The sequence below is a fragment of the Drosophila pseudoobscura genome, chromosome 3 (assembly GCF_009870125.1).
Source record: "Drosophila pseudoobscura strain MV-25-SWS-2005 chromosome 3, UCI_Dpse_MV25, whole genome shotgun sequence".
Taxonomy (NCBI): Eukaryota; Metazoa; Arthropoda; class Insecta; order Diptera; family Drosophilidae; genus Drosophila; species Drosophila pseudoobscura.
The window spans coordinates 22,748,404-22,758,435 of record NC_046680.1 but is presented as its reverse complement, the minus strand read 5'-3'; the positions used below and the strand labels follow the sequence as shown (position 1 = coordinate 22,758,435).

The 10,032-nt window shown below is 52.3% G+C and overlaps 4 protein-coding genes across 6 annotated transcripts; all 4 read left to right on the top strand.

The window, feature by feature from the left end:
* Window positions 1–15: 15 nt before the first annotated feature.
* On the top strand, window positions 16–1,079 carry Sod2 (superoxide dismutase 2). Of its 2 annotated transcripts, none has more exons than XM_015185297.2 (3): window positions 16–92; window positions 157–207; window positions 355–1,079. In XM_015185297.2, the coding sequence occupies exons 1-3, from the start codon at window positions 31–33 to the stop codon at window positions 971–973; spliced, it is 732 nt and encodes a 243-aa protein (XP_015040783.2). In that variant the 5' UTR covers window positions 16–30; the 3' UTR covers window positions 974–1,079. The 2 variants fall into 2 exon arrangements, with proteins under 2 accessions (XP_015040783.2, XP_001362035.4); XM_001361998.5 differs by having other exon boundaries at window positions 352–1,079.
* Window positions 1,080–1,161: 82 nt separating this feature from the next.
* LOC4805675 (Actin-related protein 53D) lies at window positions 1,162–2,634 on the top strand. The gene is made up of 2 exons (XM_001361997.4): window positions 1,162–1,337; window positions 1,399–2,634. Exons 1-2 carry the CDS (start codon window positions 1,250–1,252, stop codon window positions 2,550–2,552), a joined length of 1,242 nt encoding a protein of 413 aa, XP_001362034.4. The 5' UTR covers window positions 1,162–1,249; the 3' UTR covers window positions 2,553–2,634.
* A 1,850-nt stretch (window positions 2,635–4,484) lies between these two features.
* Vkor (Vitamin-K epoxide reductase) lies at window positions 4,485–5,506 on the top strand. The gene is made up of 3 exons (XM_002138974.3): window positions 4,485–4,961; window positions 5,034–5,149; window positions 5,209–5,506. Exons 1-3 carry the CDS (start codon window positions 4,783–4,785, stop codon window positions 5,427–5,429), a joined length of 516 nt encoding a protein of 171 aa, XP_002139010.2. The 5' UTR covers window positions 4,485–4,782; the 3' UTR covers window positions 5,430–5,506.
* A 1,389-nt stretch (window positions 5,507–6,895) lies between these two features.
* On the top strand, window positions 6,896–9,763 carry resilin. 2 transcript variants are annotated; one of them, XM_002138973.3, is made up of 3 exons: window positions 6,896–7,984; window positions 8,306–8,440; window positions 8,562–9,763. In XM_002138973.3, exons 1-3 carry the CDS (start codon window positions 7,070–7,072, stop codon window positions 9,441–9,443), a joined length of 1,932 nt encoding a protein of 643 aa, XP_002139009.3. In that variant the 5' UTR covers window positions 6,896–7,069; the 3' UTR covers window positions 9,444–9,763. The 2 variants fall into 2 exon arrangements, with proteins under 2 accessions (XP_002139009.3, XP_004444574.3); XM_004444517.3 differs by lacking the exon at window positions 8,306–8,440 and having other exon boundaries at window positions 6,899–7,984.
* Window positions 9,764–10,032: the final 269 nt, after the last annotated feature.

Here is a 10,032-nt window from a genome sequence, read left to right as displayed (position 1 = left end):
CATTACGCACTCTGGCTGTGAAACGCATTTATGAGCAGCGCTATCGATATCGATTTTATCAACAGTGTTATCGATACTGGACCAAGAGAAATGTAAGGTTTTTACTTAAATAAAATAAATAATTCCCTGCTCTAAATAAATATCTATATTTTGCAGTAAGCAAACCACAGTCATGTTTACAGCTCGCAAACTCTCCCAGGCAGCGCGGTAAGTGCAGCAATTAATGCAATTAATCGATGCCGGCTCAACCTCTGTCCGGTTACATAAAAAGCAATAAAACAACAATTGCAGCAACATAATGGCGACCATGATCTTGAATATCTACTAATGCACATTGTTGTACCCCCACAGCAGCATTTCAGTGCGCGGCAAGCATTCGCTGCCCAAGCTGGCGTACGACTATGCCGCATTGGAGCCCATTATCTGCCGCGAGATCATGGAGCTGCACCACCAGAAGCACCACCAGACCTACGTCAACAACCTGAACGCGGCCGAGGAGCAGCTGGCGGAAGCCTCGTCCAAGAACAACACCTCGAAGATCATTCAGCTGGCCCCGGCCCTGCGCTTCAACGGCGGCGGTCACATCAACCACAGCATCTTCTGGCAGAATCTCTCGCCCAAAAAGTCCACACCCAGCGACGACCTCAAGAAGGCCATCGAGTCGCAGTGGAAGAGCTTCGACGAATTCAAGAAGGAGCTCAGCGCCCTCACAGTTGCCGTTCAGGGTTCTGGATGGGGCTGGCTGGGCTATAACAAGAAGTCGGGCAAGCTGCAGCTGGCTGCCTTGCCCAACCAGGATCCTCTCGAGGCCAGTACCGGCCTGGTGCCCCTCTTCGGCATCGATGTGTGGGAGCACGCCTACTACTTGCAGTACAAGAACGTGCGTCCCTCGTATGTGGAGGCCATCTGGGACATCGCCAACTGGGACGACATCTCGTGCCGCTTCCAGGAGGCCAAGAAGCTGACTACCTAGAATGCTGCTTTACGTTCTGTGTGTTAATATTTAAGCATCGGATCATAGATCCACACTCTGTAGTCTGAGATTTCGGCAAAAATAAATTGGTAATCATTAGCAATCATTTGTTTGGAACTTTAACTGCCGCATAAACCACTCTACTGCTATTTTCAAACACTGACGCGCGTGTGTAGCGCCACATTTGAATGATGTGTATGTAAGCTGTGAGTTTTCCGTCCAATGCTTTTGCCATTCATTAAAACTTTCTATTGACAAACACAATAACCATATAAGATGTCTGATTTCTGTGTTCCCTCTCGAATCCAGCTCGATCTGACCGACAAAAAAGCACAGAAAATTCTCCAAAAGTATCTAAAGTTTCGTAAGTTAATCCTCTGGCAACCCAACCTTCTTGGCCCACGCACTCACAGTGGTTCCTGCAGCTATTGAAGAAGCAGTTCCGATGGCTCATAAGTCGGTCATCATCGACAATGGATCGGGTGTGTGCAAGGCGGGATTCTGCAGCGACAGCAAGCCAAAGGTGGTCTTCCCTTCGGTCGTCGGGCGGCCACGCCACCAGAATGTGTTGGTGGACTGCCGCATCCAGGACGCCGTTGGTGAGGCGGCGATCAACAAGCGGGGCATGCTAGCCCTGAAGTATCCCATTGAGCACGGCGTGGTCACCAATTGGGACGACATGGAGAAGATCTGGAAGCACACCTATGACCTGCTGAAGGTCAAGCCCGGGGATTCTCCCCTGCTACTCACAGAGGCCCCGCTCAACCCGCGGGCGAACCGCGAGAAGATGGCTGAGATCGTGTTCGAGAGGTTCGATGTGCCGGCCCTGTACGTGGCCATACAGGCGGTGCTTTCGCTCTACGCCACTGGACGCACCACTGGCCTGGTCCTGGACTCTGGCGACGGTGTCACCCACACGGTGCCTATCTACGAGGGGTACTCCGTATCGCATGGCTGCATGCGTCTGGATCTGGCTGGCCGGGATCTGAGCGAGTATCTGTGCAAGCTGCTGACGGAGCGTGGCCGCAATATGACCACCAGTGCCGAGCGGGACATTGTTCGCGAAATAAAGGAGAAGCACTGCTACGTTTCCCTGGACTACGATCGAGAATTGATGGAGCAATCCGACAGACTCCAGCAGAATTCGTGCAGTTCCGACGAAGAGGTCTACCAGCTGCCCGACGGCCAGAGGATTAAGCTCGGAAGCGAGCGCTTCCGCTGTCCGGAGGCTCTGTTCCAGCCCAAGCTGCTGGGGCTGCAGATGCTGGGTGTGCACGAGGCCACCAGCAAGTCGATCCTCCAGTGCGACATTGATCTACGGCGTCATCTATACGATAACATTGTGCTCTCTGGCGGCACCACCATGTTTCCCAATATGGCGGAGCGCATGCATCGGGAGCTAATCCAGATGTCGCCGCCCGGAACCAGCATCAAGATCAAGGCCTGTCCCCACCGACAGTTTGCCGTCTGGATGGGTGGCTCGGTGCTGGCCTCCCTCAGCACCTTCCAAGACATGTGGATCAACCGGTCGGAGTATGAGGAGGTGGGTGCCAGCATCGTGCATCGCAAGTGCTTCTAAATCGCGAAGAATATGGGATATACATATTTAAGACCCTTTTGTTCGGCTATATTTTATAATAATTGTTTTTTCAAATCCCATAGCTCTGTTCTTTCCCAATTCTCAGTTCACTTATGCACTCGTAAAAGCCTAATCATTGCCATTAGCATTTTGATGACAATTCGCGTTGCATTGATTTTAATTAATTGCGAATTTATTAAGCCAAATGACGCATACAAATGTGTGCCGATTGCCACATCTCGCAGCGTGGCACGCAACAGCAACCTTAACTTCCTTAGAGTGTTCGGTTTCCAGTTTGCAGTTTCCAGTTGACACACGTGCAGCGTGCAGCGGTGACAGAACTTGCAACAAAAGGCAAGCGTTTCCAAAAGCGTTTACCTTCAACATAATCATAATCGTCAAAAGCTGCAGCTCCATCATTCTGCATTCAGCATTCAGCTGCACTTGAGGCGCTTTTGTTGTTGCAGTGCACTGCAATTCACTTGATTTTGATCACGGATCTACACGCCGCAAACGATGCAGCACCAAAAGATGGCTAGATTTGAAGGTCGCAGCTTGGATACCCTTGCAGATACTAAGGCTATCATTATCCAATCATGCATTGGTTCGAAACCATGGTAACCCTCTCGTAAAGGGTACAACCAAACCAGTCAACAGCGCGTGCTCGAGGTGAAGAAGAAGTATCTGCAGCTGGTGGTGCTGCTGCCTGACATTAGCCCTTCTAAACGCATCAAAGCCCCATTCCATTCGATCAGAGCTGCGCGAATCTCGCTCGTATTTGAAACGTATTTGAAGTGTAAAGTTCAATAAACCCCCCAACCCAGAGCCTGATGTTTGCTCCCAATTTATAGGTAAATTAGGAGCAACCAGGTGTAGGCTGAGGCTGGAGCCTGAGCCTCAATCGATCTGACAGCTGCTTAGAAGGGTTCTACCACACCGTAGAGTCTCCGTAGAGAGACAGTGCCACTGCGGTGACTGTCTATGCTGCTGCTGCTGCTGCTGCCAAGGTTGTGTAAAATTCGTCACTTCACTTTGCCAGCGGGCGGGATCGCATCGGTTGGATCTTTTTGGAGCGGTGGAGTGGCTACTGGCTGCAATTTTGTAAATTGTTTCCATTTGGTTGCCTCATGTCTCTCACGTGGATTTATCCATCACTTCATTTGCCTGCTGCCTGCTTCCTTCTTAAATACACATAAATAAATTCAAATTCGTGAGGCCATAAATTAAAAAGGGACATGAGCACAACATGCCCAATGTGCGGAGAGTAGAGATCGGGAGAGTGGGCACACCATTGTGACATGCCCCGACCCCGACCCGACCAGCAGGGGGAGCGTCATGAGCATCATCTATGTACTAGTCTCTATCTGCAGTCTGTAGTCTGCGTTTGTCTCTTCTCTGGGTCTCTGGGCCTCGTGGAGCAGTCTCTGGCATGTCTGGCACTTCGATGATGTCGCCGAAGTCGCTAATTTCATATGCATGCAATGGAGCGAAACTAAATGTTTCGGCGGTGGTGAGGTAAGGTGAGGTGAGGTGGGGATGTTTATGCCAGCCATGGACCATGGATTTCCCTATCATCATCCCATTCCATTTCGTTGTTTACCTAGCCTCAATTTATAGTTCGCTACGCAGTATTTACCCAGCACTCCCCCGCAATGCAGGGACGCGGATACGCGGTGTACCTGTTGCTCTCCTGTCACAGCAAATTAAGGGAGAATGGATATTTATGCGAACCCAAAGAGAAAAACAACATAAATATACTCTCATAGAGAGTGGATGCTCTGAATACCCTTTCACACATTATAAACATTATGCAGTCTAGAAATTTTTAGTCTAGAATTTCCACCAAATGTAATCCTTGATAATAAAAAACAAAGAGATTTTTGTTGGGTCTTTCGATTCTATCATTCCAAATAATGGATTCAAGAATAATCCAATAATAATAGTTTGGTAGATAGAGATACCCTTAAAAATATAACTTTCTTTTTTGTGTCCTTTTCTTTTGCTGTGCTGTAAGCTCCCAGCCCAATCCTGAAACCCCAAGCAAAGGGTATATCAAATTACGCACAATTTTCACCGCGCAGCCGCCAACAGGGTTGTCAATTTCTGCCCCGCAGCTCAGAGTTTTCCCACAGGGAACCATAGCCTGCGCCGCCTGGCAGCCCTGGTTCCTTGTCGGCAAGAGACAACCTGTTTCCCCCTAGCCAGAGTTCATTATCCTTGTGGCCACAGAATGAGTCAGCCGGAGGAAACCACAGCCACTGGCGCCCGCCTCAGATGGATCTGCATCTGTGGCCTTGCCATCTCTTTGTACTCTCTGTACGTGAAGATGCAGCTGGACCAGGATGAAGACTACGTGGCCATGTGCGATCTGGCGGAGAAGGTTAGCTGCACAGCCGTCTTCAAGTCAGAGTGAGTGGCATACCCTACTTCCCTTAGAGCTTGAAGACACCCAATGAAACACACTGCTTTCCTCCCTGTAAGCTATGGACGTGGCTTTGGTTTGACACAGCTGCTGTTTGGATCCACCTCCAACTACTACCTGAATCCCCCGAATGGAGCCATAGGTAGTGTCTTCTATGTGCTGCTCTTTGCAAGCTGTAAGTCTGCAGAACTACATCAATATGTGTGGAGATCTAAAGGATTATCTCTTTCGCAGCCTTCTTCGAGCTGCGCTGGATGTGCCTGCTGCAGCTTTTGGTCTCCATTCTGACGCTGCTCCTGTGCTTCTACCTGGGTTTTCTCCTAATCTTCGTCCTGTTCGATTGTTGTGTGGTCTGCCTGCTCATCTATGTGGTCCACACGCTGCTCTTTCTGGAGGTCCATGGGCGCTACAAGCGCCTCTACCTGTACCAACCCAAAAAGATGGCCATCGAGTGAAATCGTTTCTTATTATCGGTATAGTAGTTGTAAAGTATGCAAAAATGCAAATAAATAAAGAGAATCTAGATGCGCTACTACCAAATGAGTTATGTGGGTTGACGGCAACCCGGTGGGAGGTTAAGCTGCCGACGTGATCCGACTCCGATCGTCAAATCTTAGGCAAATCGCCCGCTTCTGACCCGCACGTCTGACACGGAGCAGGATGAGCTTGAGGATGGGGATGAGCAGCTGCCTGCCATGGCCAGGCACGTACCCACTGCTTGGGGCAATTAATTCTGCACGTTCCCATTTGTCGTCGCGACGGTGTCTGAAGCTAAAGCTGAAGGCTGTGTGTGAATGGCGCTACTTCCCAAGCGGTGGGCGGCTGACTGGGAAAAGTCTATGCAATTAATTTCCCATAAGCTGGGGGAATCTCCTCATGTGGGCCGCGATCTATCAACGGAATCAATGAATGAATCAATGGAGTGGGGGAGTAGAAGGAGTTGATCTGAATGAATGGGCCAGAGATTCGACTGATCTCTTGGAATCACTCTGAATGAATCAATTAAAGCACAATTGGAGTAGAAATTCATTGAGATCTATAGCATTCCCTTCATCTGATCTTTGCCGATCTACCATTCAACGATCTGTAATCTGTAAGCCATCAAAACGCATTCGGATGTGAGCATAGATCTACACCCAATTGGGGTCGCATTTGGCACGATATTCTTTAATCGCAGTTGTACACATACTCGTACCTTTTTCTATATTATATTTGACAAGGCAAACAAATGCAACAACATGCAACAAATACGGAGCTTGTCACAAACGAAGACGGCGACAACAACAATAACAACAACAAGAGCGGCAAGCACACTGAAGATGCAGCAGACGCCGCCGACACATTCACCCAGCGACCGAGTAGACTACTTTGCGCCAACGTAACTCCAGAGTCAGAGACTCAGACTTGGAGATGGAGATGGGCATGGGGGCAGGGGCCTAGGCAGAGGGAGGCAGGGCTCTGCTCTTTGCAAACACAATCACTCGTCTCGAAGATGTGCTGTGCTGTGCGCCGAAAGAAGGCAAATCAGCTTGGCAACCCGCAACCCAGTTGGAAACGGAATCTCGGGGCTGCCTGCCTTCACGTGCGATCCAAGCCAGAGCAGAGCAGAGCAGAGTAGAGCAGAGCAGAGCCATGCCTATGCTTGAGCGTTGATTGAGATTTTTGCTGGCGCTGGCGGGGCACTGCCAGCCGGCAACAGCAACAGCGACAAGCTCCAAATGCAGCTGAGTTTTCGCTGTTTGAAGATGATCGTATGTGGCAGCAGCTGTTCGTGGCTGTGGTTGCCACATGTTGCCACTGGCAGCGCCATCGCCACCGCCACCGCAGCACAGATGAGTCTCGTCTCGGCTGCCCCATCAACTCATAACCGAGGGCCCCGTCGCTCTGTTCTCTGTGTGGTGTGGTGTGGTGTGTGTGCATCCTCGACTTTCAGTTTTGCGATCGTTTCATATAAATACGCGACCCGGCTGCAGACGGAGATCAGTCAGAATTCGGCGCTGCTTCGAGGCGCTACACAACCAGATCCGCAGATCCACATCCACCTACGCATCCAGATTCAGGCACAGATCAGAGATCCCCTATAGCAGCGTGGAATATGTTCAAGTTACTCGGCCTCACGCTGCTCTGCACGGCGGTTCTGGCGCGTCCCGAGCCTCCAGTCAACTCCTACCTCCCGCCGTCCGATAGCTATGGTGCACCGGGGCAGAGCGGCCCAGGAGCACAGGGTGGAGGCCCAGGTGGTCGTCCAACGGATTCTTACGGTCCTCCTGGACTAGGACAAGGACAAGGACAAGGACAGGGACAAGCCCAAGGCGGTTTTGGTGGCAAGCCCTCAGACTCTTACGGTGCCCCAGGCGTTGGTGGCAACGGAAACGGCGGCGGACGTCCCTCTAGCAGCTATGGTGCTCCTGGCAACGCCAACGGCGGCGGACGTCCCTCCAGCAGCTATGGCGCTCCAGGACAAGGACAAGGACAAGGCGGTCGTCCTTCCGACTCTTACGGTGCTCCAGGAGCTTCCGGCAATGGCAATGGCAACGGTGGTGGTCGTCCTTCCAGCAGTTATGGTGCTCCTGGCCAAGGACAAGGCGGTCGTCCTTCCGACTCTTATGGTGCTCCTGGAGCTTCCGGCAATGGCAATGGCAATGGTGGTGGTCGTCCTTCCAGCAGTTATGGCGCTCCCGGCCAAGGACAAGGCGGTCGTCCTTCCGACTCTTATGGTGCTCCTGGAGCTTCCGGCAATGGCAACGGCAATGGTGGTAGTCGTCCTTCCAGCAATTATGGCGCTCCCGGCCAAGGACAAGGAGGTCGTCCTTCCGACTCTTATGGTGCTCCTGGAGCTTCCGGCAATGGCAACGGCAACGGTGGTGGTCGTCCTTCGAGTAGCTACGGTGCTCCAGGTGCAGGATCCGGCGGTCGTCCATCGGACTCCTACGGTCCCCCTGCTTCTGGCGCAGGAGCTGGCGGCGGATCCGGCGGTCCTGGAGGCAGTGGCGCCGACTACGACAACGATGTGAGTAGACCGTAGTAGATTCGGGATGGGTTCTCATCCACACACATCCGTACGGAGCCTGACATGCGACATGCGACACTCGACACCTCTCCGCCCCTTCTGCACAGCGCCTTGATGCACGCCCTCGCCCTGATCTCTTGCTGGTTCTCTTGGTAGTTCTCAATCTCTCTCTCTCTCTCTGTACCTCTCTCTGCACCGCTTGCTTGCGCCTTCCCCTACTGCTCTTGATCTCTTGTCTCTATCTGTCTATTTCTCTCTCTTTCTCCACACGCCCCCCGCTCCTCGGTACCGCCCCTCGCTCTGCTATGCTCTGCGCCGCAGGAGCCGGCTAAGTACGAGTTTAATTACCAGGTCGAGGACGCCCCCAGTGGGCTCTCGTTCGGGCATTCAGAGATGCGCGACGGTGACTTCACCACCGGCCAGTACAATGTCCTGTTGCCCGACGGAAGGAAGCAAGTAAGCGCCGAGCCGGACGAGACGGCGGCGGGCAACAGGCGATGATCCTTCCCTGCTCCGCTCCCGCCACTGCTATGTCACTGCTAATCTCTCTCTTCTCTCTGGCTTTCTTTACCCGCAGATCGTCGAGTACGAGGCGGACCAGCAAGGATATCGGCCACAGATCCGCTACGAGGGCGAGGCCAACGATGGGGGCGCCAGCGGTCCTGGTGGCCAGAATCTGGGCGCCGATGGCTACTCGAGCGGACGTCCTGGAGGCAATGGCAACGGTGGGCGCCCAGGAGGTCAGGAACTAGGACAGAACGGTTACTCTGGCGGACGCCCTGGTGGACAGGATCTAGGACAGAATGGTTACTCCGGCGGACGCCCTGGTGGACAGGATCTTGGTCGTGATGGCTATTCCGGTGGGCGCCCAGGAGGTCAGGATCTTGGACAGAATGGTTACTCCGGTGGACGTCCTGGCGGTCAAGACTTGGGCGCCAGTGGCTACTCTGGTGGGCGTCCTGGCGGCCAGGATTTAGGACAGAATGGTTATTCTGGTGGACGCCCAGGTGGTCAAGACTTGGGCGCCGGTGGCTACTCCGGTGGACGTCCTGGTGGCCAGGATCTGGGACAGAATGGTTACTCCAGCGGTCGACCCGGCGGCAACGGTGGAAATGCTGGCAGCGACGGCGGTCGGGTGATCATCGCTGGACGTGTCACCGGCCCGGATGGCAGCGATCAGGGACAAGGCTTCTCCGGCGGTCGTCCTGGAGGCAATAGCAACGGTGGACGCCAGATCGGTGGTCAGGATCTAGGTCGCGATGGCTATTCCGGTGGACGTCCTGGCGGTCAAGACTTGGGCGCAGGTGGCTACTCCGGTGGGCGTCCAGGTGGTCAAGATCTCGGCCAGAATGGTTACTCCAGCGGCAAGCCACAGGGTCAGGGTCAGGGTCAGGGCCGCAATGGCTTCGGTCCCGGCGGCCAGAACGGCGACAATGACGGCAGTGGCTACAGATACTAAACGACAGGCAATACTCGTACGCGTAGATCGATTCCAGGACACATTAGCTAGAACTTTCATTACCTAGTACTTAAGACTTTCTAGAACTATGACCCCCTCCTCTCCTCATTCTTAGCCCAATCTCAAGACTCCATCTCTATCTCTTACTCATCTTGGGGTGTATCATGCCTATTCCTTCGATCTACCATCGTCCCCAAGACTCCGATTAGAATAAGTTCATATTGTTGTAGATGCAAGTGCAAGAAAATAACCCAAAAAAAAATTAATTAAATGATTACCGAATATTTGATAAATATTTAAGTAATGAAATAAACGATAAATACCTACAAATACAACACACCCTGTCGGGTTTCATTTACCTCTTTCTCTTTTTAACACACACATTGCCGCATACGATCCTCTGTCAGCGAGTCGTGTTTTGCTCTAGGCACTCTCTCACTAGCCCCTACACAGCAATGGGACCGGCAGTGGACAAGAAAAACGGTAAATCTCAAAGAAGGGCAACAATCTCGTAGTGAATTCTTGGACGGCAAACAGACAGCAAAATGTCGTGTCGGCATTTGTGGTTAAATTCTTCCTAAATTCTTGT

What these genes read in the sequence shown, in the direction of transcription:
- Sod2 (XM_001361998.5), top strand. Translation starts at nt 31, where the DNA reads ATGAGCAGCGCTATCGATATCGATTTTATCAACAGTGTTATCGATACT. An exon ending in GATACTGGACCAAGAGAAAT is followed by an intron (nt 93 to 156) that starts GTAAGGTTTTTA and finishes TATATTTTGCAG; the next exon opens with TAAGCAAACCACAGTCATGT. An exon ending in AAACTCTCCCAGGCAGCGCG is followed by an intron (nt 208 to 351) that starts GTAAGTGCAGCA and finishes GTACCCCCACAG; the next exon opens with CAGCATTTCAGTGCGCGGCA.
- LOC4805675 (XM_001361997.4), top strand. Translation starts at nt 1,250, where the DNA reads ATGTCTGATTTCTGTGTTCCCTCTCGAATCCAGCTCGATCTGACCGAC. An exon ending in CCAAAAGTATCTAAAGTTTC is followed by an intron (nt 1,338 to 1,398) that starts GTAAGTTAATCC and finishes TGGTTCCTGCAG; the next exon opens with CTATTGAAGAAGCAGTTCCG.
- Vkor (XM_002138974.3), top strand. Translation starts at nt 4,783, where the DNA reads ATGAGTCAGCCGGAGGAAACCACAGCCACTGGCGCCCGCCTCAGATGG. An exon ending in ACAGCCGTCTTCAAGTCAGA is followed by an intron (nt 4,962 to 5,033) that starts GTGAGTGGCATA and finishes CCTCCCTGTAAG; the next exon opens with CTATGGACGTGGCTTTGGTT. An exon ending in TGTGCTGCTCTTTGCAAGCT is followed by an intron (nt 5,150 to 5,208) that starts GTAAGTCTGCAG and finishes TCTCTTTCGCAG; the next exon opens with CCTTCTTCGAGCTGCGCTGG.
- resilin (XM_002138973.3), top strand. Translation starts at nt 7,070, where the DNA reads ATGTTCAAGTTACTCGGCCTCACGCTGCTCTGCACGGCGGTTCTGGCG. An exon ending in GCGCCGACTACGACAACGAT is followed by an intron (nt 7,985 to 8,305) that starts GTGAGTAGACCG and finishes TCTGCGCCGCAG; the next exon opens with GAGCCGGCTAAGTACGAGTT. An exon ending in TGCCCGACGGAAGGAAGCAA is followed by an intron (nt 8,441 to 8,561) that starts GTAAGCGCCGAG and finishes CTTTACCCGCAG; the next exon opens with ATCGTCGAGTACGAGGCGGA.